The sequence below is a fragment of the Puccinia triticina genome, chromosome 1A (genome assembly GCF_026914185.1).
Source record: "Puccinia triticina chromosome 1A, complete sequence".
Lineage (NCBI taxonomy): Eukaryota > Fungi > Basidiomycota > Pucciniomycetes > Pucciniales > Pucciniaceae > Puccinia > Puccinia triticina.
In genome coordinates, this window is record NC_070558.1 from 7,324,796 (window position 1) to 7,351,666 (window position 26,871).

At 47.6% G+C, this 26,871-nt stretch overlaps 7 protein-coding genes across 7 annotated transcripts; 3 read left to right on the forward strand and 4 right to left on the reverse strand.

Annotated features, from left to right (window-relative positions):
• Nucleotides 1-92: 92 nt before the first annotated feature.
• Nucleotides 93-2,269, reverse strand: PtA15_1A793 (uncharacterized protein; the record flags this gene model as incomplete). The annotated part of the gene is made up of 6 exons (XM_053165857.1): nucleotides 93-374; nucleotides 485-1,190; nucleotides 1,286-1,469; nucleotides 1,544-1,715; nucleotides 1,813-1,948; nucleotides 2,034-2,269. The coding sequence occupies 6 exons, from the start codon at nucleotides 2,267-2,269 to the stop codon at nucleotides 93-95; spliced, it is 1,716 nt and encodes a 571-aa protein (XP_053017007.1).
• A 164-nt stretch (nucleotides 2,270-2,433) lies between these two features.
• Nucleotides 2,434-4,125, forward strand: PtA15_1A794 (uncharacterized protein; the record flags this gene model as incomplete). The annotated part of the gene is made up of 7 exons (XM_053165858.1): nucleotides 2,434-2,722; nucleotides 2,818-3,041; nucleotides 3,120-3,259; nucleotides 3,353-3,370; nucleotides 3,496-3,652; nucleotides 3,768-3,947; nucleotides 4,027-4,125. The coding sequence occupies 7 exons, from the start codon at nucleotides 2,434-2,436 to the stop codon at nucleotides 4,123-4,125; spliced, it is 1,107 nt and encodes a 368-aa protein (XP_053017008.1).
• Nucleotides 4,126-8,827: 4,702 nt separating this feature from the next.
• On the reverse strand, nucleotides 8,828-9,611 carry PtA15_1A795 (uncharacterized protein; the record flags this gene model as incomplete). The annotated part of the gene is made up of 3 exons (XM_053165859.1): nucleotides 8,828-8,914; nucleotides 8,979-9,341; nucleotides 9,465-9,611. The coding sequence occupies 3 exons, from the start codon at nucleotides 9,609-9,611 to the stop codon at nucleotides 8,828-8,830; spliced, it is 597 nt and encodes a 198-aa protein (XP_053017009.1).
• Nucleotides 9,612-16,926: 7,315 nt separating this feature from the next.
• Nucleotides 16,927-18,146, reverse strand: PtA15_1A796 (uncharacterized protein; the record flags this gene model as incomplete). The annotated part of the gene is made up of 7 exons (XM_053165860.1): nucleotides 16,927-17,138; nucleotides 17,230-17,331; nucleotides 17,389-17,442; nucleotides 17,532-17,579; nucleotides 17,740-17,794; nucleotides 17,871-17,893; nucleotides 17,999-18,146. 7 exons carry the CDS (start codon nucleotides 18,144-18,146, stop codon nucleotides 16,927-16,929), a joined length of 642 nt encoding a protein of 213 aa, XP_053017010.1.
• A 192-nt stretch (nucleotides 18,147-18,338) lies between these two features.
• Nucleotides 18,339-18,671, forward strand: PtA15_1A797 (uncharacterized protein; the record flags this gene model as incomplete). The annotated part of the gene is made up of 2 exons (XM_053165861.1): nucleotides 18,339-18,559; nucleotides 18,626-18,671. 2 exons carry the CDS (start codon nucleotides 18,339-18,341, stop codon nucleotides 18,669-18,671), a joined length of 267 nt encoding a protein of 88 aa, XP_053017011.1.
• Nucleotides 18,672-20,024: 1,353 nt separating this feature from the next.
• On the reverse strand, nucleotides 20,025-21,295 carry PtA15_1A798 (uncharacterized protein; the record flags this gene model as incomplete). Its single annotated transcript, XM_053165862.1, has 7 exons — nucleotides 20,025-20,206; nucleotides 20,294-20,398; nucleotides 20,476-20,532; nucleotides 20,622-20,669; nucleotides 20,808-20,876; nucleotides 20,956-21,018; nucleotides 21,145-21,295. The coding sequence occupies 7 exons, from the start codon at nucleotides 21,293-21,295 to the stop codon at nucleotides 20,025-20,027; spliced, it is 675 nt and encodes a 224-aa protein (XP_053017012.1).
• Nucleotides 21,296-22,540: 1,245 nt separating this feature from the next.
• On the forward strand, nucleotides 22,541-25,970 carry PtA15_1A799 (uncharacterized protein; the record flags this gene model as incomplete). The annotated part of the gene is made up of 7 exons (XM_053165863.1): nucleotides 22,541-22,917; nucleotides 23,029-23,279; nucleotides 23,355-23,734; nucleotides 23,929-24,902; nucleotides 24,972-25,307; nucleotides 25,376-25,662; nucleotides 25,750-25,970. The coding sequence occupies 7 exons, from the start codon at nucleotides 22,541-22,543 to the stop codon at nucleotides 25,968-25,970; spliced, it is 2,826 nt and encodes a 941-aa protein (XP_053017013.1).
• Nucleotides 25,971-26,871: the final 901 nt, after the last annotated feature.

The following is a 26,871-nucleotide window of genomic DNA, read 5'->3' on the forward strand; positions in this document are numbered from 1 at the left end:
AGAAACAACGAGAACACCACAAGATAGATATACACATGTGCACTCGGGTTCGAGAATGGAAAAAGACTGAAGCCGCCTCGAAAGCGAGATTCTTATCGGCGAATTTGGCGGAACGAGGTGATCCAAGCGAGCTCGAACTGAGCGACGCCGAACTTACGGAGTGCAAGTTGGCGGGCGGCGGCTTGGATCTTGGCGCGCTCGACAGCGTTGAGGGATAGGAAGATGTGGTTGAGCTGTTTCGCGTATTCAGCGACGCCATCGGCATGGAATCCGGTGCATGTTTCTCCCTCTTGGCTCGAGTCTTGAGCCAGCGGAACGACAATGTCGAGTAATGGACCGGCTGAGCGATGGACTAATGGAATCATACCAGATGCCTACATAATATGTTTTTTTTTTTTCGGAAAGAACATGTCAGACTCTCGACTGCAACCAGTCTAACAAACCGTGCATGGGTTTCTTTTTACAAAAGAGAAAAGAAACGGACCATGAATTCGACGATACTGATCCCAAAATGTTCGTCGACCATGGTACTAATACCAACCAAGGAGTTCCTCAAGAGATCCTTCAACTGATCCCAGCTGATGTTGACTCTAAATTCTACAGCCCCAGCGAGGCCGAGTTGTTGGGCCAACTGTTTCAACTGATCGACCCGTTTTTGGTCCGCATCGTCTCTGCAACTGCCTGCCAGGACCAATTTGATCTCTGTTCGTCGAGGATCATCGGCTTCCAAAGACGAGAAAAATCGTGCAAATGCTGCGATCTGTGTTGCCTGATCTTTCTCTGGTCGGAACTGGGAGATTGAAAGGATTGTTGACGTGCGTGGGGAGATCGGGAAATCAACAAAGCTTTGAACATCACACGGAGGATAAACCACAGTCGCCTGGTCGAATTTCCTCTTTTTGGTCGGAATGTTGATCGTTTTATTCTGGCCATTTTCAGCTGAAGGATCGGAAGCAGGGATCCGTAAACGAAGGCCATCAAGTTTCTGGGACTCGCAGGATTGAGGTGGATTCGAAGATCTAGTCCAATCTTTGGCAGTTTCTTCAGTTTCCTCTGCGTCTTCCTCATGTCGATATATCCATGGCTTGAGTAGCCGGTCGATGTGATTTTTTGTCCAACTCGAGTTGACCATGAGGTGATGAGCCTGTCTGAGGCAAAGTGAGTAAAGCTCTGCGAAGATAATATAATAGCTGAAAATCACCCAGATCAATTGCGGGTGAGCATTTACACCCCCAAAGAAAAAAGAATGTGATGAGACAATGGTGGGAATAGTTTGGATACTGACACTAATTTGGCATAGCTTAGGGCCAGGCTATTACTGATGGTGGAACTGTTGTTATGGGCCGAATTCCTGCTCGAGACTCGTTTGAGCATGTCATTACTGATCGTGGGGTAGTGAATGTAGGCACCTATTGGTACGTCGGTGAGCAGCCGAAAGACAGGAAAGGTGAACGCATAGCCCATCGTATCTGAGGATTGGATGTTGATAATTCAGCTTGGATTGATGATTTTAATTATCTTATGAGGAAGTCAATGAGCTTACCGATGTAAATGTCTGGTGTGAGAGCAGAAAGAGCTTCATGACCCAAGACGAGACTTCCGAGAGACTGGCCTAATAAGGTGAATCGAGGCCATGTAGATGCTTCGACGAGATAGCGGGTTTTCAAGGGGACCAATAGCAACGCAGCGGGATCAAGAATGATTCCAAAGCGACTCTGGATATATCGTAAATTTGGGTTATTTTATTCTGAACGATCCAAGAGAGCAAGACGGGTGGTACCTGATAGAATAGCGGCTGTGGTCTTTGCTGACCTTGACTTTTTCGATTATGTCGTGCTTGGAGACGCCCAGATCACCAGTGTAGATGGCACATATCGTATCAGGTTCAGTTCGTTGATGGAGGGCGACCGCTGTCCAGAGTACCCTCTCGCCTCCACCGCCAGCATTACTAAGCGCTTGGAAGAAATGAATAAGCCCCAGTCAGTTCTACATAAAGTAATATATTATGGTTTTTCGAGTGGAAGGAGACTTACCAATAGGGATGTAGGAATCCGACAATTAGTTTCTTAGTTGAGTTCTTATCATCCTTAATTCCGATCAGCGCGAGCAATCGTGCACGATTTTTCAGATTTCGTCTTCGGAGCAAGCCGGAATAGCTCTGGAGGATGAATCTGGATAGAAAGAGGTTGATGTAGACAGCCGTGGATATTGATGAGATGATGAGGATGAGTGAGACGGGTAGGGGTAGCTGGTGGTAGAGTGAGGTCATCGTTGTTGACCGTTTCCACCGAAGTTGCGGGTAGAAGCCAGCGCAGACCGGGTCACCCGCAGCCACCCCTCGGGCACCCTCGGGGCAAACACAAGCTTCAACGCTCAACCACACCGACAACCACACGAGCAGAAAGACCATCACCAACACTTCAGAACACAAGGATGTCGTTCCTCAGCCAATTCAAACTGTCCAACTTCTCACCGACAACCAAGAAAGCATTCTCGGATCTCACCCTGCTTGCCATCTCCCAGATCTTCCTGTTCTATGGCGTCAAATATATCCTGGCTAGGGCCGACCCATCCCGACAATCAAAGGACCATCTGCTCAAGAAGTCTAAGAAAGTGATGAAGAGTATGGGCCTGGACAAGAAGACCTTGGAGCTGGATGATCATGAGGCCATGCTAATTGGAGAAGTCGTCCAGCCTGATGAAATCGATGTCGGGTTTTCTGGTTTGCCTTTCATTTATTTATTTTTGAATTTCCATCATGCTTTGAAGATCCAAGGAATGTCATTCTCACCTCCCCGGTCGTTTTCAACTGACCAGATGTCGGCGGACTGGACCCAATCATCAACGACCTAAAAGAGTCGATCATCTTCCCACTATGTTACCCATCGACATTCAAGTCATCAGCCGGACTGTTCAGCTCACCCAAGGGAGTCCTTCTCTACGGCCCACCCGGATGTGGAAAGACCATGCTGGCAAAAACACTGGCTAAGGAGAGTGGGGCCATGTTCATCAACATCAAACCCAGTGACCTTAGCTCAAAGGTATCTATTTTCACTCTATTTCATATTGCATCAAGCCTACATCGACAGGTTGTTAAAACACTTCCTCTCTCTTTTCAGTGGTTCGGCGAATCTTCTAAACTCGTCGCCGCCCTCTTCTCATTGAGTCAGAAACTTCAACCTAGTATCATCTTTATCGATGAAATCGACTCCTTCATGCGCGAGAGATCAAGGACTGATCACGAGGTTTCTGGAATGATGTAAGAATTCCATGCTTGCTATGATATGCATGCCTCGAGTGGTTCTGATTGCTCCCTTCTACATCTTCATATCTTTAAAAACCTGAATTCAAGGAAGGCTGAATTCATGACGTAAGTTCCAGTGTCTGATCAAAGAAACCCAAGTCAAAACTAGGACTCGTTCGAGGGCGTATACCAGTCCGTGGAAATGAAACATCTAAGCTAAAAGATTTACTTTTCTGTATTATGTTTATTAGATTATGGGATGGTCTCGCTACTGGAAGCAGTAGGATCCTAGTCTTGGGTGCAACTAATCGACCGAACGATATTGATCCAGCAATCTTGCGTCGGATGCCGAAACGGATTCCAGTGGGCTTACCAAATCTACAACAACGGACCAACATCCTCAACCTTGTACGAGCCCATCCCTCCCCATCTTCTTGACTTGAAACTTGAACCCAACCTACACGTCCTCTCCCACAAATCTGACTGTCCCCCCTTTTTTCGCGTTGGAACAACAACAAAAAAGCTGCTGAAGGACATTAAGATGGAGGATGGCTTGAGTATAGAATATTTAGCGCAACGGACGACGAATTACTCGGGCTCGGATTTGAAGGAATTTTGTCGATCGGCAGTGATGGCGCCGGTCAAGGAATATGTGCGATCGAAGGGGGGCGACAAGTCGGCGATGTTTGAAGCCAGCCAATCCGTTCGTCCCTCTTTTCCCTCCCTCAATCAAACCCTTCCTCAAGTATTTCTTTTATTGATCCGTATGTGGGGGTTTGTAGGAGCTTGAGCTGAGGCCTATCCGGTTAGAAGACTTTGCGCTCGAGGAGGCCTCTCGCAACGACCCTAGCTCCGTCATCCCTATCGCCTCGTTAGACTGACCCACAGACACCTCTCCTATTTCTTGACAACAAGTAACTTCAATAATTGGCTTGGTTCCTTTCTGGATGTGATGTTCCAGTGAAGATAGAGATTTTAGTTCGGTTTGTGCATTGTCCTTGTTCATTTGAGAAGGATCCGAATCCCACCATATGTAGATCAGTGTCTTGTGTTTGGTATTGTTTTTGAGAAAAGTAGGAAAGAGCCATGATTGATGTGACTATGTTCAGTTTAGCTACGTACTGTAGACATGCCTTGTGTGTCATTTTTCTTCTGGATAGAGTTTCAGTTAATACATTTCAAGAATGCTACAATTTTTTGTTTTGTTTAAAAGTTGACCCATGTCTACCTGCGTTTCAGCGACACCCGGAGAGGGGGGGGGGGGGGTTGATATCATTTTGAGAGATCATACAAAAGTCTCTTCTTCCAGACTCCTGCAGATAATGATTTAGAGCCAAAAAATCCGAGTTTTTGCAGGGGGAAATGCCCAGAGGCTCCAGATCTGGTTCTGCAGGGCCGTAGATGTTGACAAGAAGTCCTTCAATTGTGGGAGGCAACAGAGCAAGGGACTATGAAGGTCACATTCTTACAGACAACTTCAGATGTCAATAGGAATCCGGGGGCCCGTGGCTAACTTAACTAAGACCCTCTCTTTGTGGAGGGGGGACGCTCCGAAGGAGGGACGACACTATGTGCCAGTGTTTGCCCTACTCTTTTTTTTTTTTTTTTTTTCTGTTTTCCATTCTATTGCTTGTACCTCCTCAGTCATGAGGAATAGCATGAAGGTTCCGCTGAGCCAAATGACCACTTCCTTCTCCTGCATCTTGTAGGATATGTAGCATTATTTTTGGACCTTCTCACCATTTTTTACTGTCATAATAAGACTTTCAAAGTGCTCAGGTTTGATGGCACCACTCCCTGTACTCTGACTGGTGGCTTTACATCACGTAAGCAGCCTGCGGATGTATTGCCCATGGAAAACAAGGAAAAAGACCAATGTTAAAGTGAGTGGGACACTTGATTTTTGGCATGCTTGTAGAGGAAAAGCAGGCGGTCGTGGGACACTGAACAAGAAAAAAAAGGTTGAGTGGATCAAATTTGATAATGTTTCTAAAATAATGCCCTGCCAAATACCAAAAAGAGTAGGGCGGGTAGGGGGGTATAGGGCGCAAGTCCCTCCTTCGGAGGCTTGCTTCGCAAGGGGCGCTCCGCGCCAGCCAGGCTCACCAGGCCCTCCAAAGACTGTCTTGTGTTAAGTTAGGGCCCATGGCAGGTATAGGTACCCGGGCTCAACTAAGCCTCTGTGAGGAGGCGCAAAATCTCTCCAAAGTTTGTATTTAAATTTATTTTAGAATTAGCGTAAGCTTTTACTCCAAATCCTAGTGCACCATGTTGCAGCCCTCAATCTCAGCTATTTTGAAATTTGTACATATATTTTCAAGCATTTTCAAGCCATTCCGGAGGCACTTATCATAGTGCCGGATGTCAGATGCGGAAATTATTGCTAAGATCAGAGAATCAACCCTGCTTGAAAAACAGCTTACCCAAGTTGACTGGGTGCCACTTCTAGCTATGGAAGAGTTTGCTTATAACAACAAGGAGCATATTTCAACAGGATTCTCCCGATTCAAAGCAAATTATGGTGTCAAACCAAAAAACAGCTGGGTACCCCTGGCAGAACAATGTGTACCTGCAGGCGGAGCAAACCTGACAACTTGTGGAGGTAGACTGAAGTGAGACAGTGATAGGAAGATACGTTCCAATTGGATAACTTTGGATGTAACATGAAAATTAAAGTTATGTTATCTACAAGTTACAGATACCTTAGTCTTATTTATTTTATCAGCTGCAGAACAAGGCCTCCATTTTTACTAATTACATTCCCAAGACAGTTTGAACAAAATGGGTCACATTAAATTTTTGCTACAGATTGGGTAAATTTTAACTTTCCAAGATATATTATGGCAGTGATAGCTTTAGTCCATAGAAGCAAGAGTTTTGGGACAATTGAACACTAAACATTCATCCATTTCCAGTATCTGCAAGGGAAGAAAGCTCAAAAGAGCTTCTGAGTGACAATTGAACCCACAACCTCATGTTTGAAAGGTTTAGATTTGCCATTGTGAAGTTATTACTTCTGGAGTTGGTTGTCTGGGCAAGGATGTAAAGAGACAAAGAAAAAGTCAGGTTTGATTGTATTTCAAGGAGGGAGAAAAATATTAGAAGAATTCAAAAATGATGAGAAGAATTATCTTATCATGGATACCATTTTTTACTTGTACTTTGGCAGATGAATCAGCCAAGCAACATTATGATTCCACTTGATTGTGAGGTGCTGGAAAACGTAGTTCCAATTCTTTTCTATATAGCAGCGCATGATCCCTAAAAAACCTTGTGGCTTTCCTTTGTGGTCCACACATCAGATACAAGGGAAATCTTCAATTCTGAAGCCTAAAAGTGAGATGAAGAAAGAAAGATCATTAAAATCAGGACCTCATAAAACATTGATTAATGATCAAGCAACTTACTTTGAGTGTCAGCTATGTTTATGAAACTTAGGATAAAAACCCGTCAGAAATGAGGGTTTTTACCCTAGTACTATAACTGTACTGAAATAAAACACTGGCAATAATGTGCCAAACTTGTTACGTGGTATTTAGCCACTACAAGGGTTTAAACACTCTTATATAAGAGGAGGATATTTGTAATTAATAAGGTTTACTTATTAAGAACAGGGATATATAAGGTTTTGACGTAGAAATAGCTGGTAAGCGCTTAAGCTGATTGGCTGCGCGTCAGAGGCGGGAGTCTTACAGCAACTATTTATAAAGATTTAACTGTAATAAATGCTTATAAGGGATATTGGCAATTTTAGAGTTAAGATCTAGTGGGTTTTGTGCCAAAAGGGCAGAAATAAAGGAAGTGGTGGCTTTAATAAGCCAGATGAGAATTTTCACGAGTTTTAACTTACAGGTTAATGGGTGGTGAAATGTCTGTGGGGACAATTACAGTGGCCCAATTACCTCCTTAAATACTGGAGAGGTCTTTGAGGGCGCTGAAATATTCCCATTGGTTTTGGCTATGGGTAAATGCCAAGAGTAGACGTGTATTCTGCCTTGGTTATGGGTATTTTATTTGTACAATATTACACAACTTCCCTTACTCCCACACGTGACATTTGTATAACCAATTGTCATGTGAAATAGCTTAATATGAAGTGTAATATCAATTTGTACTAAGTGTTACTCTCACCCGTGGTTCCTGTTTCACGGGGGAAAGGTACTTTACTAATTAATATAATTTTATGTATTTTAATTTATGTAAAGATTTTTTATGTAGTTTTCCTGCTCTTTGGAGCGCTTTATGGCTATATGTACATGTATGAAAAAATGTATGAAGGAGTAGGAATGAGGGGTTACTTTGAGTGGGTGACCCCCTTTAATTTAACACGAGTATTCTGAATATTCAATAATATTTCAGGATTTGTAAATGGTTTACTAGTTTTTGCAGGCTTTAGGATACTTGTTGTATCTCTAAGGCTGACATTGAGTGCGTTGATGACATGTTTTTTCTGTTTGAGGTAGAGTAGGTGGTCCTGCATTGCAGCCAAGATCCAAGAGTGAAGCTTTGATTTGTTTACAGTATAGTCAAAACACACCCAAAGGAGGAAGTCCTCAATACAGAACCATGGGAGTGATTGCTAAACAATCCAGAGGAGAAGTAGTTTTTTGAGAGTTTCTTTATCAAATTTGCCTTTGGTGGTATAGGCAATTCGAGTTTTAGTTGATGCGGGTTGGAAATTTGACTTTTATTTTAACACTTTGGCTGCCATTGGGGGAAGGTGCGCTCTGGCAGCAATAGCCTTTTCATGGCCTGGGCAAGCCCATTGGGTTTGTCCTTTGTTTTTGGCCCTATTGCAATGAGTTTTGAGGTTGTTTCTTGTATTTCCCAACACCTTAAAACTGCTTAGGAACCACTGGCCACAATATGCAGTTGAATTTTCATCTTGTAATCATAAGAAAGTTAAACCAAAACAGATGTGCAGTTAATTGACAACTAAATCAAGTAATTTAGGCAACAGCCAGTCATCCATTGATTGATCTCAAGTTTTCACCAGCAAAGAAGGTCTTGCAGCCTCCTCTTAATCAAGCCTTTTAGGCCACAGGTAGTCCTTCAATATTTGATAACTTTACAAGCAATTTTTGTTAAACAATTTTACAACCAAGAAAACTTCCACTGCAAAGATTGGGACATGACTTAGGCCTTGTTTGGAGCCAATATAATGTGCAATCTGGGACTCATGCAGATGTCAAATATAGACCCAAAAAGTCTAGATTTTCACAGGGAAATCTAGCTTTCTGCAGTCCAGATCACTTCTGGGAGACCCGCAGATTCCGACGGGAAGTCCTCCGATATATGAGTTTTTTTGCCTGACATCTTATTTGACATCAGATCAGGCCAGCCAAAACTTGAACAGAGATGTCACAAAAATCCACATTCTATCGCGCGATTATATCGGCTCTAAACGGGGCCTTATATGTAAGCCTCTCCGAGATAGTGAATCACGCGGGGACGCGCGGTCCTTTGGGAGCCTCCATTCAAGAGGCTTGATTGAGCTAGCAATATGGGCCTCAGTGAGAGTTATAGAAAAGCAGCGGTGAGGGGACATAGTGTTTGTGGTCTCATAATTGATTTAATTGCAAGCTAGTAACCGAGGGCAGCAAGTTGGGATTGGACAGTTTGAGTAGCATCTTGAGCAGCAACTTGTTTGCGGGCCTTGAGGAGTGCGACCTGAATCATATAAGCCCAAGTGATCAGATCGTGTACCCACTGAAATAAGAAATGGGGTGCCCACCTTGCGCTCATGGAATGCCTGTGCCTTGACTTTTCGTTTGGCTTCGAGGGTGTCAACAACATCCTTGTAGCCCCAACCGTACTCATGACTCAGTCGCTTGATGGTGCACCACTTGCGGCCGGGCTTCAGTCGCAATACACGCAGAGCTTGGGGGACGACCATCTTCTTCTTGCGGTCGTAAGGAGGAGGCATACCTTCGAAGAGTTTCAACCGTTGAAGGGCAGCGGCACCACGAGCAGTCTTGTGAGGAATCATTCCACGGATGGCCTTGTAGAGAATTCTCGATGGGGCTCGGTGGTGGAAGGGACCGCTTTTCTTGGGGTTGACCAAATGTCGCTTGTGCATGTGGTCGGCCCAACGAAGCTAGAGCGATCGAGGTGGGGAATAGCGAGGCGGTGGTGGCAGCAGTTTGAAAAGTTTGAGTAAGACAAACCATCAATCATCTGCGGGTTGGTCCAAGAGGGGGATTGGGCTATAGTAACAAACCTTCAAGCGGAAAAAGCTGCCAGATACGTTAATTTCTTCACAACGAACCACCACGACCTTTTGGCCGGAGATGGCCTGCTTGGCAACGATGGAAGCCAATCGACCAAGGAGATGGCCCTTGCCGTCGATAACGATTGGGGCTGGCATTGTTGGCGTCGTCGGGTCTGTATGTCGGGTCTTGAGAGTGGGTGCCGGTGGGCTGTTCGGGCAGCCAGCAGAGGGCGAGGCAGCTGGGCAGCGCAGCAATCCCCATCGGTATGTGCGCTTGCCGGAGCTCAGGTCTGCGAGCTTGGCAGTCTCATCAATTAATCCGCGACCACCGCACCGCGGGCGGTGAGTGTAGGCCCCCCCGAGCCCCCTAGCCCTAACCCTTGGGGCTCACAGGGGCCTGCTCAGCGCCTGCGGTGCAGCAGCAGTGCGGTCGCTCCGAACTTAACACAAGCATACACAACTTAACACAAGTCCCCCACTTCGGAGGGCCCAGGTACAGCCTGGGCTGGCGCAAAGCGCAACTTCCAAAGGAGGGACTTGGGACTAATAGGGGGTTTCAAAATTGATCCAGGAAGCGTTCCAGGTCGGAGTTTCCAGGAAAAATGAGCGACCTGGAACGCTTCCTGCGGACCTGATCTCCTTCTTCCTATGCCCTTCCAGGACATCCAGGAAAACAGGAAAACAGGAAATTAAAAGAGGACAAAAGAGGATAAATCCCACCTTTCTTCTCAAACCCCGGACCCCCGCCTTTTTTTTCGACACCCCTACATCATCTTTCCCACCACCTCACACTAACTTCGAGCGAATTTTTGTCCACCGCCCGCCATGCTAGAAAATACCTCCCACTCAACAGTAATATCAAGCAGTCAAGACTCAACCCAGAGGAGTCCCTCCCGGTCAACAGCCATATAAGGCAGTTGGCCGGGAGCAGTACCTCCCGGTTGACAACCACATACATACAAGAGTTGACCGGGAGGAACCGGGAGGAGTCCCTCCTGGTCGACAGCCATATCAAGCAGTCATCCGGGAGGGACTGGAGCAGTAGTACAGTACCTCCCGGTTGACAGCCATATAAGGCAGTCTACCGGGAGCAGTATCTCAAGGTTGACAGCCATACAAGGCAGTCGACCAGGAGCAGTACCTCCCGGCCGACAACCACATACATACAAGAGTCGACCAGGAGGAGTCCCTCCTGGCTGACAGCCATATCAAGCAGTCATCCGGGAGGGACTTCTCCCGGTCAACTGCCTTATATGGCTGTCAACAGGGAAAGTCCCTCCCGGTCGACAGCAATTAGAGTAGTCGGAATTGATGCAGTTTGAGCTAATTTGAAACTGCTGATGAAAAAAAAAATGTACAAGAAAGTCCGATGAGGTCAGATCAACTTGTGGTTGCGTGGGGGGGAAGGAGCTGGTCCTTTGGGGACCCCAAAGGCATGGGACAAAACATGTTAAAACAGATAATCATTTCCAGGTCTTGTTCTCCTGGGTTCAAATGCAAGAAGTTCCTCTTTCTGGGGGTCTCAATGTAGAACCTCCAGGAATTATTTTTTGGCTGTGTTTTGGTTTTCCTGGAGTTTGGACCTGGAACGCTTCCTGGATCAATTTTGAAGCCCCCTAATGTCCACATTTTGGCCTGAGAGATTCCAATCTTGCAAATGTTTTTGCAGGCAATTTTGTGCCTTTAAATTTTTGACCCTGTTCCCAAAGGGCCCCAGACATGCCCTTTGGATCATGAAACTTGTCTCACTATTCTTTAGCTTTTGCCACTACAAATGTTCCTGGAAGTCCAACCATTGTTGCTCCATGACCCTTCAAAGTTATGTATTTTCAAGGTTCCTTGAGCTGTATGACCTGTGCAGATTGAACTGAGCACGGAAAACAGTATGGTTTTTCAATTCAATCACACAGGAACCAGGCTCTCCAAGATCTGGTTAAGAGCATCTCTAATGGAGTCGCGACTGGGCGTTTGGGGGCAAACTTTGGCCGCCTGGGTTCCTTTCTTGCAAGCTAACGGACCCACAGAACAACCCTGGGAACATTGCCGGGGGCAGTCAAACCCACAATCACCTGCTGAGTTCTGCGGGTCACCTCCCAGCCGCAATTGACCAGACACACCTCCATCCACTCCACTTCATACCCCACAAAGATGGTCAACACGGTATCAGCACACGCACCAACTCCAAGACTCCTCTTGATAACCGGGCCTGTTCCGGTCATTGATAGGAGAAAATACTCCTCTTGGCCGGTCATCAAGAGGAGTAAACAATCAGCTCAATGACCGGTTCTCTCCGTTCATCAAGAGGAGTAAAAAATCTCATCAATGACCGCGTTCCATTCATAAAGAAGAGTAAAATGTAACATAACTCCCCTCAATTACTGGTCCGCTTGGGTAATCAAGGAGTGTTTCCTCCTCTTGATGACCGGGTTTGCTCCGGTCATCAAGATACATGTGTGGTCCTTGGCAGTCATTGAGAGGAGTAAACAACTCCACTCAATGACTGGATGGTTATCTACAGCCATCAAGAGGAGTATGATATAAGATGAATCCTCTCAATGACTGGTCCGCTCAGGTCATCAAGAGGATTATTTCCTTTTTTTGCTCCGTAAATTGAGATACATGCGTCCCAATGACCAGAACGTTATGGTCATCAAAATACATGCGTCCTGATGACCAGAACATTCTGGTCATTGAGGGGAGTATGTACTTCTATTGATGATTGGAACAAGGGTGGTGGGTGGTTCTTGAGGACTGATCTGTCTGTTGTATTGTGGCTTGAACTGCCGGTCCATAATTGGAGCTGAGCCACAACTTTTGTGACATGTGCTTGCGGGCCGGGGAACGCAGGCCAACTGCCCCGCAGACTGTTAGAGATGCTCTAAGATGCCTTGGCCACTACAGACCCTGGATCCAATCCTCATCATGAGGACAGGGACATGAAGCCAAGATGTTCATCTATCTTGAACCTTTGGGGCTTCAGCAGAGGTTTCCTAGTTTTTTTCTGTGTGAAGGGTGAAAGGAAAAAAGGGAATAAAAAGTCACAAAAACCCCAATCTCTCAGGCAAGAAGTATGACAGAGGTCATAGGTCCCTCCTTCAGAGGTTGCTTTGCTGCCCCAAGGAGGGACTTAGCTAATTTAGCAAGCATACCCTCCTTGGGGGAGTGTAGCAACCTCCACCAGGGGTGATTTTGACACACTCTCCAGAGAGTGCCATACCGTACCCTTTTTCTGGAACTGTGCTGGATGCTTTTGGTGAAAGTAGTTTAAGAAATAATGAACAATGCTTGCACTCATCCACAACGGTTCTGAAACTGATCCTGGATTCATCCATAAATCATCAAGAAGTCATGCAGAACTCAAGTGGAACTCAATCAGAACACAGTTTAAACCACTAAGACACAATGGCCACAATTGCATCATAACTCAATTTGACCTGTTTGTTGATTGGGATGATTTCTTGGGGTTCAATTCATATTATTCACATGCTCATGAAGGTGTTCATTGTTTTCACTTTGCTAATTTTTCCCTCATGTGCATGCATAAAAGGTTGTTACAAATTGTAGGCTGGGCCTCTTTCAGATCAACAACACGTACACACCGGCAAGAATGATGTGAAAGGCCTGCCTGAATTGTCATATTTCCCTAAAAAAGGCAGGTATCATCTATAATTGAGTCAAAAAAGGATGAAAATAGGGTGAAAGTATGTTTCAAGTCAAGCTTGGAGGTTTGTGGTACCAGATTTCAGCTAAAAAAATTGGCTTCTTAACATATATAAGCTTGTGAGTTGGTTTTATGGTTTTTTGTTTTCCAATGTCTCCATGCACATGCATGTGAGCTGTTTTCCATTTTGACAATGTCACCTTTGTGTACGCGCGTACATTGGGGTGACAGATCACCAGAGGGGACTTTCACAGCTCCATGACAAGTAAAAACTGGTCAGAAAGCCATTAAAGCCCCAGCTAGTCACATTTATGTTATGTGACACCCCTTGCACATAGAGAAATTGGTCAAAATAAATTCACCAGCAATGATTGATAATTAGGCATTGAGTAAATATCATTTCATTAAAGGTTGTAATTGAGTTATCCTTAAAGAACAAAACAGTTCTATACAAGATTGCATGAGGTCCTGGGATACTTCCTCAGAAATTATGACAGACTTCCAATTGACTTCTGAATAATTTATCAATCATTTCCTAATACACATCTGACTGACATCAGACCCAGAACAACATAAAATTACAGTCAGGCACTCTCTAGAGAGTGCGTCAAATTCTCCCCTGGTTCTCCAAAGGAGGGACTTGCCTCTAAAGTGGCATGTCTTGCCCTACAGGATTGAGACAAATGGCAGGGAGGATGCCACTCTCTCCTCCTAGACTTCTAGTTCTCACTGTGACTTTGACATCATTAAAATCACCAGTATCTTAGCTTATTTTCACCCATTTCAAAATCCTTTTTATCCCTCCCCTCTGGCAAGAAACATCCTGTATTTTTTTTCCATGCTGGATTTCTGTAACAAATCTGCCGTGTTTTAGGCCGGATATTTCAAGACAAAAACCCGGTCATAAACACATACTTTTTCAGGTTGTGGTTCTGCTACTCTTAGATTTATCATACCTGCTGGTGTCACTCATTCATGACCTGTCATTTACAGGTCTTACCCTCAATTAGGGATCTTCATGTGACACCAGTGGATGTTCATTGACCCACCTGCAGCCATTCATATCCAAGCATCCTTAGTACAGTGTTTAGTACACTTGACATGGATATAAGAGACATGGGTTCAACTCCCATAGGACACATAATATTTTATGGAGTTTCACATACTTTGCTTACACATACTCTATGAGCATCCCTGATCACCCCATGACTCTATGAGTATCCCTGATCACCCCATGCACTATGTACTCTGAGAGCAGCAAGCCAACGCATTTGTTTTTATTGGGGAACAGATACTATGCATGTATAATAAAATCTGTGAGATGCTACATGATCCAACATTTGGAGATTTGAGAGCTTAGAAAATTTCAAATTTTGTGAGTTCAAAAATATCTGGAACAACACTTCAGTAGAAGTGGATTGGAACAGTAATTATGGGTGGAATTGGGGTAAAGAAAATGTGGAATTAAAGTTGAGATGGCAGGCTACAAGTCTTTCTACTCACCTTTTGTTTATACGCACAATTTATTTTTCAAATAATTTTGAAGTGAAAATAGGGTTTCTTTTACAAGAAAATCTTGAGTCTGTAGGGCCAATGGTATTGGGGGAAGCCTCTCATTTGGAGAAGTTTTGTGCCTCATCAGAGAGGCTTAGTTAATCTCACGGTGATAGTCAGTCCCTCTTCTGAGGGGCGGGCAGGCGCCCCTGTCAGCAAAATTAACAAAGTACCTTGAGACTTTGGGCCCCTGGGGGTTAGGAAACCAATGCAACAACTGTGTGAAAGTCTGAAACCAAAAAAAAAAAACAAAAACAGAGAACAGAAATACAAAAGTGGAGGCGGTCCACAGACCATAGGAAAGAGAAGAAACAAGTGGAGTGAGAGAGCAAAGGGAAACATAACCAGAAAAGAGAGAACCAAAGAAAACATAGACAAAAGAGTGTGAGTAAACTGAAACTGAATTTGTGGAGGTGGATTCAAAACCTTGAATATCTTGGCAGAGGCAGAGGCAGATACAGGGCTTGATATCCCAATCCTAAAATTTCTTGAGGGTTGGTCTGCTGGTACTGCACTGAAAATAATCTTGCATTTTGCTTTGTGTACCAGTCTGAAAAACACATCTCCCCCCTCCCCCCCTAGACTACCTTGTCCTTTTCTTGAATAAAAAAAAAAAAAAAAAACTGAGAGGAAATTGGCAAGAAGTAGAGTTTCAAAAAGCAGTAGAAGCTACCAGGCAATGCATACATGATTGCGAAGACTGAATTTAGGTCTCCTATCCCCCCGTAATAATGGTAACTCTTGAACTGGTCCGCTGCAAAGTGCTGTTTCATCCCAGAGCCATCCAGCTTCTCCAACACACAAGATCTCTTGTCCACCTGTTTAACAATGCAACAAGGCCTGTTCCACTTGTGTACAAACAGCTTTCCCCACTGTGTCTCAAGAGATTGGCTTTACTCCAAAACCATGTTGCCTTCCTTGAGCAAATTGTGGAGCCTGTCATGTGCTTCTCCTCCCAATCTCAGACGCAGTTGCCACAAGATTCCATCGTTTTCCGGTAGGCAATGATGCACATCTCCTCACTTTTCTCCAACTGAATGGATTAGGCAGCAATGAGTTCCACCCTTGAATCAACGCTGCAACAATTACAATACATGTATTGTATTTTCATGCAGATACATTCAATTACAATAAATACGTTTTGTATTGGTTTCACCAAATGATTCCAATGATACATATGTACAGTTTTTGGAAAAAATTATGATACAGATACATTTATTTTGATATTTTTCCAATACGATACAGTGAAATACAATTACATGTATTGTACTTGTTGCACCGTTGCTTGAATGAACGGAATCCCAATCCACACCAAGTTAGGAATCAATCTCCAAATCCACAGGAAGCGCCACACACTGACCAAATACAAGCTTTTAAGGTGAATACCCCGCTTGGAAAGTTAATACCCCGTCGTCCACTTACAGCCATTCTCGAAAAGCTTGCGGGCTCGAGGCCAAAAGAAGATTTTTTTTTATTTTAGCCACAGGCCTGTACAGCTTCACTGTACAGGCAGTCAAAATCCCTTCGGGCGGCTGTTTGGCTCGATGATGGTGCCAGGCTGGCCACAGGGCAGGGGAGGGGGATGCGGCAAGGGTCCGATCAGTGTAAAATTGGTCCAGGATTCCAATGGTGCAACCCTTGAGGCCCCAAAGTTAAAAACAAAGAAAGTAGTGATTTTCTTACAATCACATTACTGTATGCAGCCTTTCATACAGGGGCTATACAGGCTTTGAGGCTGAAAATAGCAGTCCAAAATTTGGGCCTACCCAACCGCAAGCTTTTTGAGAATGGCTGTAGTAGAGATCTGGTCCACAAAAAGAACCAATGGAAGAAGTTTTTGGCAATTCTTTCCCTCTCTCAAATGTGGAAAGATTAACAAATTTTTGAAGAGTTGTTCATAAAGGCCTGGGAATGTGCTTCAAAGTTCTTTTAAATTACATTGTGAACCCCAAAATTGCTTAAATAGGGCTTATACTTGTTCTCTGGTAAATCACATTTCCTGAAAGCAATGTGGCGTGTGAAGAATGTCTGGCAAAGTTAATTTTAAGACCATCTGGCTTGTGTTTTGCAAGTGCAAAGTTGCAAAATGTCTGTTTTAAAAGCCCCTTTTGGGGGCTGGACTAGAAAGTGATACTTGTAGGCATATTTTATGTATTTTTGCGGGCCATATGGTTTGTAAAATTACGGACACCCATATGATGTAAAAAAGTGGAGGATACATCATCAATGATCATATAGATCTTCTGAATAGGCTGATCATTCTGCTGATGGTAATTTTAATTTCAGACGCTCTTCCTCAATTTGCTTGTTCCTTTCGCTAATTTCGTTCACCTTGCCGTCAATAGATGCGACTATCTTTTTCTTCTGATCCGAAATCCTCTTTTTGAAGCGCTCAGCCTTGCTCGCAATTCTTATTCTCCGGTTTTCTAGGGAAACAGATAGAATGTTGATGCCCGCTCGTCGTAGACCTGCAGATTTTTGATGTTTGGGTTGTAAATGTGCTTAGATCAATCTCAAAACTTTGATGAGAGGATCATGAGAATGTTTCTTGAAACTCACCTCCGGATTCTATTACGGGTCTGGATGACGATTCAGAAGAATGTCCCGGTGGCACATTCTCTCCAAGGTGGTCAGATACCTCTCTCGCATCTCTGAATTGAACTGTGTGGGGTGAACCTTTTTAGTATCCTATATGACACCCCGCAACGGTTTACTGACCATTTTCTTCCTCAGGCCTATCTATAATGACAGTTTGCTTGCTGGATCCAGCCCCTTGTTTAACAAATGTTATTTCATCAGTTTGATTTGTATTGCTCCATTATATATGGATAATTAACCGGTTGATTCACTACTAAGCTTACCGTTCTGTCCAATTGCATCTTGAGAGTGGTAACTGTCTCGGCTGGATTCTGTATCAGGCGCAACATCGGACCGCAAGAAAGTCACGTTGTTGAAAAATTGTTTTCGTTCACGTAAGGGTTGAATCACAATGTCAGTTTTTGTGACTTTTGTGTGGATCTACACCAACTGGTCTATCAAGAAGAAATCTCGCATTACTAGATGATTCACCTTCTAAATTCAACGAAGGTGATGGATGACTAGATGAAGATTCGGCAACCATGGACTTGGGTGTGGAAAATATTCCTTCCAATGAGCAAAACTTTTCGTGATATAGCCTCTACGTTCTCTACAGGGCTTACCCTGCCTCCAGGTCTTACTTGGCCTAATAATATGCATTGGATCATAAGTCAGTATTAAAATTCAAAATGAGACAACGATCTCGGGTTGCTATCCCTTGCGCAAAGGCAGGATCGAAAGTTCAACTTACCTTGGTCCAAAACTTTTACGACTCCCTGGGCAACTCCCTCCTGCGCTTCCATTCTTTTTACGAGATGGCTTGACTGCGAAACTGGAAGCGTCAAAGCATTGTAGAAATGCAAGAGCTGAAGAGTCAATGTTATCTTGCTTAGTAACATGGCTGTGGATTGATGATTTTCTCTGTGGGCTTAAAATTGAAGCAGATGGACGAAGGATGATGGTGCCGGCAGCTGCACAAAGGGGTTATTTATAATCTCTGCCTCTATACCTGTACTGCGCTCTTTTGCATTTTTTCAGCACCCTGGCACTGCCATTCTCGAAATGTAATACCGGAGTTTCATCAACGTGAAATGAAAACGCTCTCAAGAAAATACGTTTACAAAACGCAGGCCAGTCTGGAACAAGTTACAGGGCTCTTCCCGCTCTGGTTGGTACAGTCTGATGTGCCTACCGGCCGAGGAGGAATCGTCCTTACTGCTCGCCGAGTGACTTGGCAAGGAGGGCCCCTCCTCGGCCAGCAGATACAGCCTCGTGTATCGACGGCCGAGGAGGATGCTTCATCGGCAAGCGGGTCCCAAAACTACGTCTCTCTATTGGAGGGGGGACGCCGTCCCGCAAGGACCCTCCGAATGGCAAGTTGGAAGCGGGTCGGCGAGGAGGATTCTTCTTCGGTCGGGAAATGAGGGTGCAACCGAACCCCAAACCCCGCAATGACTATTTCTCCACGACGGGTCCGGCCGTCCAAATCCTCCGGAGTTACCCTACAACCATCGAAGCTCAAGGCCGCCCAAGCCTCCCCCTCCGTTTTGGCATGCACAAGGTGCTTGAAACGCGTTTTAAGGCACAAAAAAGGGTCAAACTCGTATTCTCTAAATTAGCAATGTCATTTACTACTTGTGGTTTTGGATTAGATCAACAAAAACATCTAGCTGCCCTATAAAAACATTTCCGAGGGTTTGAGGGGATACTGGGATTAATTCCAAGTTGAATTTTCTCCCACCAAAACAGTCAAATTCCACCCACTTTGTTGTGCTATGACACAAGTCTCCCCTGTAAGCTGTGCGTAGGTTCATTTTCAAAACCACCATCCACACTTTTGTTAACTGGCACTGATTAAAGCAGGAGACTTGTATCAATTTCTGGGAAGTCTTAACTCTGATTTGTGTCTAATTTTGCCGTAATTCCAGGTAGTGGTACATCCTCACACCCGTCCGCTGTTGCATTCGTGCACTCTGGGAGGTTGGAAATTTGCTCCCCATTTTGCATATTGCCTTTATGCACTTCTGGGAGGTTTCAATCCCACATTTTTTGATTCATCCTATGAGATGGTCTGGAGTGCAATACACCGACACTTCTGGTGCTGGGAGCTAGCTGGCTGGTCAAGTTATTGGATTTCATTATGATTGTAGAGTACAATGGTTATGTCAATTTTTTTGGTGTGAGATTTGAGGGGAAAATTTTTCCAAGGCCAAGCCTATCCTCAAATTATCTCTTGACATTCATTTTAGCCATCTCAAAGATGTTGCAATCACTTGAGGGCTAACTGCTTTGGAAACAGGCAGCTTCCAATAGTTTCAACCATCTGCAGCAAGTTTCAAGGAGGAAGCTGGGCATGGTCATAACCAAGATACCTCATGATAGTGTGGCGGCAAAGCTACCATGAACTTTATTTTATCCATGAAGGATGAGGCCACAAATATATTTTGTTCAAAACAAAAAAGGAAAATGAAGTTTTGCAAGGCAAAGACTGGCAAGGATATGCACAATCAGATGATAGCACTTCCCTTGAGAAATGAATGTGCACGCGTATCTAACCAAAAGTGTAATCAAAGATGCAAGACAATACTGGTCATGAGATATACCCAAGTAGGAAGAAGGAGCAAGACAAATTGAAATGAAGATTAATGGTGTAGTATGTAATATTCAGTATGTTTAGTGTGATAAATAAGTTAAAGTGAGGATAAACACAGGTCAACATATAATTATATTGAAACCAACAATCACATATATATGCTACTGATTCTGATGATCCTGGTTTATTGCTTGGGATGACCTGCACGAGTTGATTTTATCTTTTCAGCGATTCTTCCCGTTTTTCTGTCGAGAGATGCCACCACATTTTGCCTAAAATTCCGAGCGCCCACAGCCTTGCTTGAAATTTTCTGCTTTGCGAGTGTTGCTGTGCCCGTAAAGTAATTTTTGGCTGCGTCTCTCAAACCTGTAGATGTTTGATGTTTGGATTGCAAATGTGGGTCAGTCTCGATGCTTTGGGGGGATGATGATAAGCACATCTCGTCAAGCTCACCTGTGGATCTTAATTCGGGCGCACCGGATGGAGACTTGGAAGGATATCTCGGTGGTAGCCCATTTGAAACGTGGGCAGATACCTCTGGCGCATCTCTCGATTGAACTGTGTGAGGTAAGTCATTTATATGACTCCATCAATCCGACGCACTTTCATTTTTAATCATCCGACAATCCACTGACCCTTTGCTTTGTCAGACCTAGCTTCTATGGGATCTTGCTTGCTGGATGCAGCCCCTTCTTTTATTTATTTATTTTTAGTTTGTCAGTTCAGGTTTTTATTCTTCATTAAGCAATGCTTTGATAAGCAGTTGATTGACGAGACTTACTATGCCATTCAAGTGCTGGCTCATAACTGAGACTACCACCTGCGGAATCTGTATTTGGGGCATCATTGGAATCCAACGAAGTCAAGTTGTTGAAAAATTGTTTTTGTTCATATAAGGATTGGATCACAATGTCAGTATTTGTGGTTTTCGCCTGGATCTAAGGAGGAAGGGGGGAACATTGCCTACCAGCTGCTAGTTCCTCAGAAAGATGCGGGTCCCCTTCCTTAAATGACCGGTGTCTGGAATCTATCGGAGCTGATGGATAAGATAAAGATTCAGCGGCTCCGGAGTTGGATGGAGCAAACAATTCTTTGCTGAGATTGAATGAGCAAACCTGTGTGAAACAAATCCTCTGCAGTCTCTCCAGTGCCTACTCTACCCCCAAGTTTTGCCTCGTCTAACGATACACAATCAATTACCAATTTCATTATCAAAATACCGAAGGAAAAAAAAGTGATCATCTCATATGTGTAAATAGTTATCACTTGCAAACAGATTGTCCCGGATCAACAATCCAACGTACCTTGAACACCTTGTAGGGCTTCTCTGGCTTCCTGGACAGCTTTAACCTCTTCCATTCTTTTTACGAGATGGGTTGACTGCGAGACCGGAAGCGCTGAAGCATTATAGAAATGCAAGAGCTGAAGAGCCACTACGATTTTGGTAAGCAACATGGCTGTGGATGGCTATGGATGACTACAAATGGCTGTTGATGGCTATGGATGGCTGTCAATGATTATTGATGGCTATGGATTGATGATTTCCTATATGGCTTCAAAATTCAAGCAGATGGATGAATGATGAGGATGCTGGGAAGACGAGGGCAGTTAAAGAGCGGGTTTACTTATGCTCCTTTGCAGAAGTTGTTGTATAAGGACAACTGTGTACGCCAAGGCCATTTCCTTCGATGAGATAGGTGCTTGTGTTATCCAGAAACGAAACTTGGATTGCTCTGTATCTATATCCTGCCTCGAGATACAAAGGCCCCAGCAATCTCCTGGCTCGCACCTTTTCTCAACTCTTGTAAGCGTGTATTTTTTTCGCTGGGAGGGTATCCGTGTCTTGCCAACCGACGCGAGCAATCCGGCTGTCTTGTGTGCGCTATGATTCCGCGGTCGACACTTGTTGGTTTGGCAAGCGTCCCCTCTCCATGAAGCAGCATCGGCCTCGGATTCCTCAAGGATGCCGGCCTCGGAACCCTCAAGCCTCGTATGTGGTACAGAGGTCTTGATAAGAGACCGGCTCTCTCAGACGGTCGACCTTGTGACCCTTCAAGCGGTGTCTGCACTGGCAGTATCTCGCTCCGCGTCGAGGGTATGCTCTCACCCGTCCTGGTATCTAATGCCATCGATGGTCCGGTCACGGTGTCTGTACTCAGAACCGACTCGAGCAGACCGGCGACATTATGTACACCGGAAGGAATATAAGCCTGTATTGCTAGTAGAGATGCTGAAAGATGCTTCGACGTGTATGTACATCAGTACAAGGCGGTGCCACTGTCGTGGCCCGAGCTGGTCGGACACTTGTGCAGCTCGGGACCAGAGCCCACGAAGCAATTGATCACGATGTTATAATCTTTCCGGTCCCTTGGACGGGGGTGAGAGTGGTCCAATGAGGCTGGTATGAATGATACTTTTGATCATCATGTTGTTGGTACCCCATTAAGTACTTAAATATGTATCGAAAGAATTGCGAGCGAGTGGAAGAGGTTTGGCTCAAGAAAGGGGGCATTTCTTCGAGGGTGGATGGATGGGCGCTCCCCCCTGGCAGCTGGACTGCGTGGGTGGTTGTTGCGCATACACGCTGGCCTGGCCTGGGTGGTGTGCCGGAGATGGTAAGCAGATAAGCAGATGTGCGTTTGGGTTTGCGGCTGGGTTTTTGTGTTTCAGCCTCCGCCTTACCCAGCAACCACCCAGAGCATGGCGCGCCGACCACCGACCCGAGCCAGCAGGACCTTGAGCACCAGCCAGCACCCGGCAGGCTCGACCAGCAGCTCCACCCTCGTCAACAACGAGCTCGACGAGATCGAGAAGCAGCAGGCCGAGTACCAGGCAACGGCGGGGCTGCACGTCTTCGAAGTCCCCGAGGGCTGCCGGCTCCAGCCTCCACCGCCCCAGCGAAAACCATCCCAGGCCACACGCGATGAGACCTTCCTGACAAACCGCATCAACTCCCCCGGCAAACACCTCAGACCGACCGCCCTCCACCACCGCCGGGCCCACCATCCGTCCACAGAACCGGAAGACATGCTCAGCAACACCAACAGGCGCGATCTCAACACTCTCAGCTCCGACGAGCACAGCAACAACAAGCACGAGCAGGAGCCGGAAGAAGAAGAAGATGATGATGAGGAGGAGGAGGACCAGCACGACGAGACCTTCGTGGTTGATCTGCAGGACGGGACCAGGAAGATGGGCGCCCTCTTCGACAGCGTCCAGGAGAGCTTCCACAAATCAGTCACCCCAAGCATCCAGAACATCCCCGAAGAACCGCCCTCTCATCAGCGCGACGACTATCCTGCTCGGATGGCCCGCCAGATCGAGCCCACCCCCAAACAACGGCCCCCATTCGCTCATCTCCGCGGGAAGGTCGACCTGTCCAGCAAGCCAGCCCAGGAGACGCGTCAGGCTTCTTCTTCGCACGCCTGGCTTGACAACAGTATGTCCCTTCTCTCCCCCAAAAAAAAGAAACCCTAATCTCAACACTCCATAACCCGCGTGTCTGCTGCAGTAGATCGCGTCACCAACCAGTCCGCAAACGTCACCACTCGCTCCCAGATCCCGTCCAAATACCTACCTGCCCACCGCGCCCACGCACCCGCGTATCCCTCCAGCAAGTCCGCCAGCTCGAGCGCCCAGAACGTCCCCCCCAAGACGGCCAATGGCCCGGCGATCAACAAGGATGGCTGGCGACTGGGACCGATGACGACCACCGGAAAGTCGCCCTCGGACACCGAAAGTCCCGAAGACACCTTCCACCCCCCCACCTCTGTGCCCCTCGACCCCGCACAGAAACCCCTCTTCCGCGGCGCCTCTGAATACCATAACAAGAAAGTCACATTCTCTCAGGTCCTGGCCGATAACAACTCCCTGCTCGCCTCCGGGAGCGTGCTGGTAAGCTTCCTCGATCCCTCAACCCCTCTCCTTTCCTCCGTTCTTTCTCCCTCCCACATGCTCGGCGTTGCCCACACAGTACTAGTACTTGCGTGCGAAAAATGCTTAAGTATTTGCCACTGGTCCTTTGTCGGCACGCCAGTGATACTCCCGCGTCCCATGCTCAACCCCCGCCTGCTTCCGTTCCCCAACAGCAGCAGCATCAGTCTCGCGCAGATCCTCCGGAGCGCTCGTCGGACACGACGACCGAGGACGACGACCGGCCCCACCAGCAGCGCGACCGGACAGAGCAGACTTTTGTTCGCGCGGACGAGCCCGGCCAGACCACCCTTGCCACGCCCAAGATCACCGGCTTCTATCCCAGCACGCCGGCGACCCTGCGTCCCCAGGCTAGGCTCGGGGCCGGCGAGGACGCGTCAAGACTCGAGAAGCTCAAGAGCCTCAAGAACGTGCCTTCCCGGGCCCGGCTGAAGCGCGTCTCCAGCGCGCTCGACGACGAGCCCGGCCATCTCCCCCCCTCTTCAGCCAGCCTCACCTCCAAGCACCATCCGGGGACGACTCGGACGGGCAAGGGAAAGGAGAAGCAGGTCGACGCCGACGCCGACGCGGAGCCGCTCTTCGGCGCCGATCCTTCCCAGCCAGCCCCGGCCGACCCCGCCCCAGCCGCGCAGCCAGCCGAGAACTACGACCAGACCGTCCTCAACACCGACCTCACCCTCGCCTTCCAAACACCCCATCCCCCCGGCTGGTTCGTCCCCGACCCCAGCGGCTCCACGGACCGTCCCCCGCCAACCAAACCCATCCGGCGCCCTCCCAGCGCCGCCAAACTGCGCAAAACCGCCGCCTCTTCCTCTTCCCACCCCTTCTCCTCGGCCGGTGACCGCGTCATCTTCCCCTCCAATGCGCGGCCGCCCGTCGTCGACGATGGGACCCCCAGACCGCGCGACGTCGACGAGGGCCCGCGCGAAGACCCTGCCTTCTCGTCGCCCAGCTTCGACGGCTTCGCGCCCCAACAGCGCCGCCCACTCACCAGCACACCCGCGCCCCCTCCCAAACCCCTTCCTCGTCCGCCACCGCCTCCCGGACCGGTGAAGACGCTGAAGGACTTGGCCGCGACGGTCATCGAGTTCATCGTCGACAAGAAGCCCCTCGACGTCCTCGCCACCACGTCCGTCTCCCCTCCCGTCTCCCCTTCCCATCGTTCTAGTGGCTGATTGTCTGGCTTGGGTTTCTGCAGGTTCTCGCGGACGAGTCAGGACCAGCTGGCCCAGAAGAGCCTCGTCCAGAGCCGCAAGCAGGACATGCGCGCCAAAGAGAGCGGCCAGAAGGAGCTCGAGACGTTGCTCCTGTCGTCCCAGAAGGTCGAGGACGAGCGGCGCCGGATCCAGGCCAAGCTTGACGCCCTGCAGGCCGCCAACGGGCCCGGGCGCAGCTCGTTCCTCGCCTCCCTGGTCCCCGCTTCCCTCTTCTCCAGTCTGCCCCGGAAGAGGGGCCCGGCAGGCCGCAGCGGGCGCTGGAAAGTCGTGCTTGTGGGGCTCGTCGTGCAGACGCTGCTCATCTGGATGGCCCTCCAGTCAGTACTCCTCTCTTTTCCCCCCGCCTGAAGATGCACACTGACCGGCGGGTTTCGCTGGGCCCCAGTTTGTCGACCGTGCGTAGCTACAACCGGATCCTGGACGCTTCCGCCAGCGCCCCGTCCGCGTCGTCGGCGTCGTCGACGGCCATGGGGGGAGCGCCGGGGATGAAGGTGCCGGGCAGTCTGGCCTACATGAGTCGCGACCGCCTCGCCCGCGTCCTCTCCGCCCACCAGCGTGGCCCGTCTACGGCGCTTCGGGCTCCGGAGGCCGCCGGCGTCCGCGAGGGCGTCGCCGAGCTCGCGCGCTTCTTCGTCGACTGGCTCGCCGGCTTCGGCCGCTTCTTCCATCCCTGTGCGCGCCTCCTTCCCCCGCCCCCCCTCCTCCCTCTCCCCCCTCCCCCTCCACCGCCCCCTGTCCACTCCCGCCCGCTCAATACAGCCGCCCGCTGGCTCCTCCACGTCTCCCGTCTGCGCCCGCTCCTCGCCTTCTTCCGCTGCGTCGACCCGCCCGCCCCGCCCGCGTCCCCGCCCGAGCCCCCAACGATCCCCTCCAACCGCACCCTCGTCTCCTCTGCCGCACCCTTTGACACCCTCGGAACCGACCATTCCCGCGCAATCTTGGACTTCTACCACCAGTTCTTCCCCTTCGTTCCCACTTGAACTCCCCCTTTCACATATTTGTACCCCCCCCATCCCCGCTTCTTTTGATGTATCTCTCTGTGTGTGTATACGTACTCCCGACAAGATTATATAGTGGTTTCACGTCGTCGGCTTCTTTCTTGGTTTCACCCCTCTCTCTGCCACGGCTTGTTTCTTCTAGAGCACTACCCTTGATTGGATCCAGATCCGCACACACATATCCGCAATACATTCGATGTTCCATGGCGGCGCGTTGCCGAGGATCGTCACCGGCCTAGCATAAGACCTGTGTGTCTCTCATCTTCCGTCTCGCGGCGCCTGGATGGAAGGCAAGTTTGTATTTTTTGGGGGTGCGTGGGTTTCCTGGGCAACGATCGCGCAGGGAAGATCGGCGAACTGTGGCGAGTTCTGTGCACATTTCTCCATTGCCTCTGCCTAACCGCGCTGTCCAAAATTGCACAGGATTCCTGCACGTCTGCTATTTCGCCTTGGACATCTCAGCGTCCACGAAACTTACTGCTAGACTGTGCTAGACTGCAGAACCTTGTTTGCACGCACAAATAGGCATCTGACCTCCATGAAACACAGGTTACTCCCCGTCACTCTGGAACCCTATATTTTCCCAGATTTTGCAGGCAAATCTACATAGGCAAGTCTGGCCATTCGGACAATGGAGCCCAGGCTTCCCTGCAAAATCTGCAAAAATCTGAGTTCCCAGGTTGACAGGAAGTCCTGCATTTGACAGACCCTCTAAAGAAGGTTTTATATTCTCATGGCATATGCGGTGATGACTCTTTATGTGTTAACTTGGGATCCTCAAAGTAATTTTAGTTGAGCATGCCCCAAGCACTCTCCCAGCGGTGCACACAACTGCATCAAACAAAGAAAGAAGTTGGAGAGATGATAGCTCTGGTGTGTGATT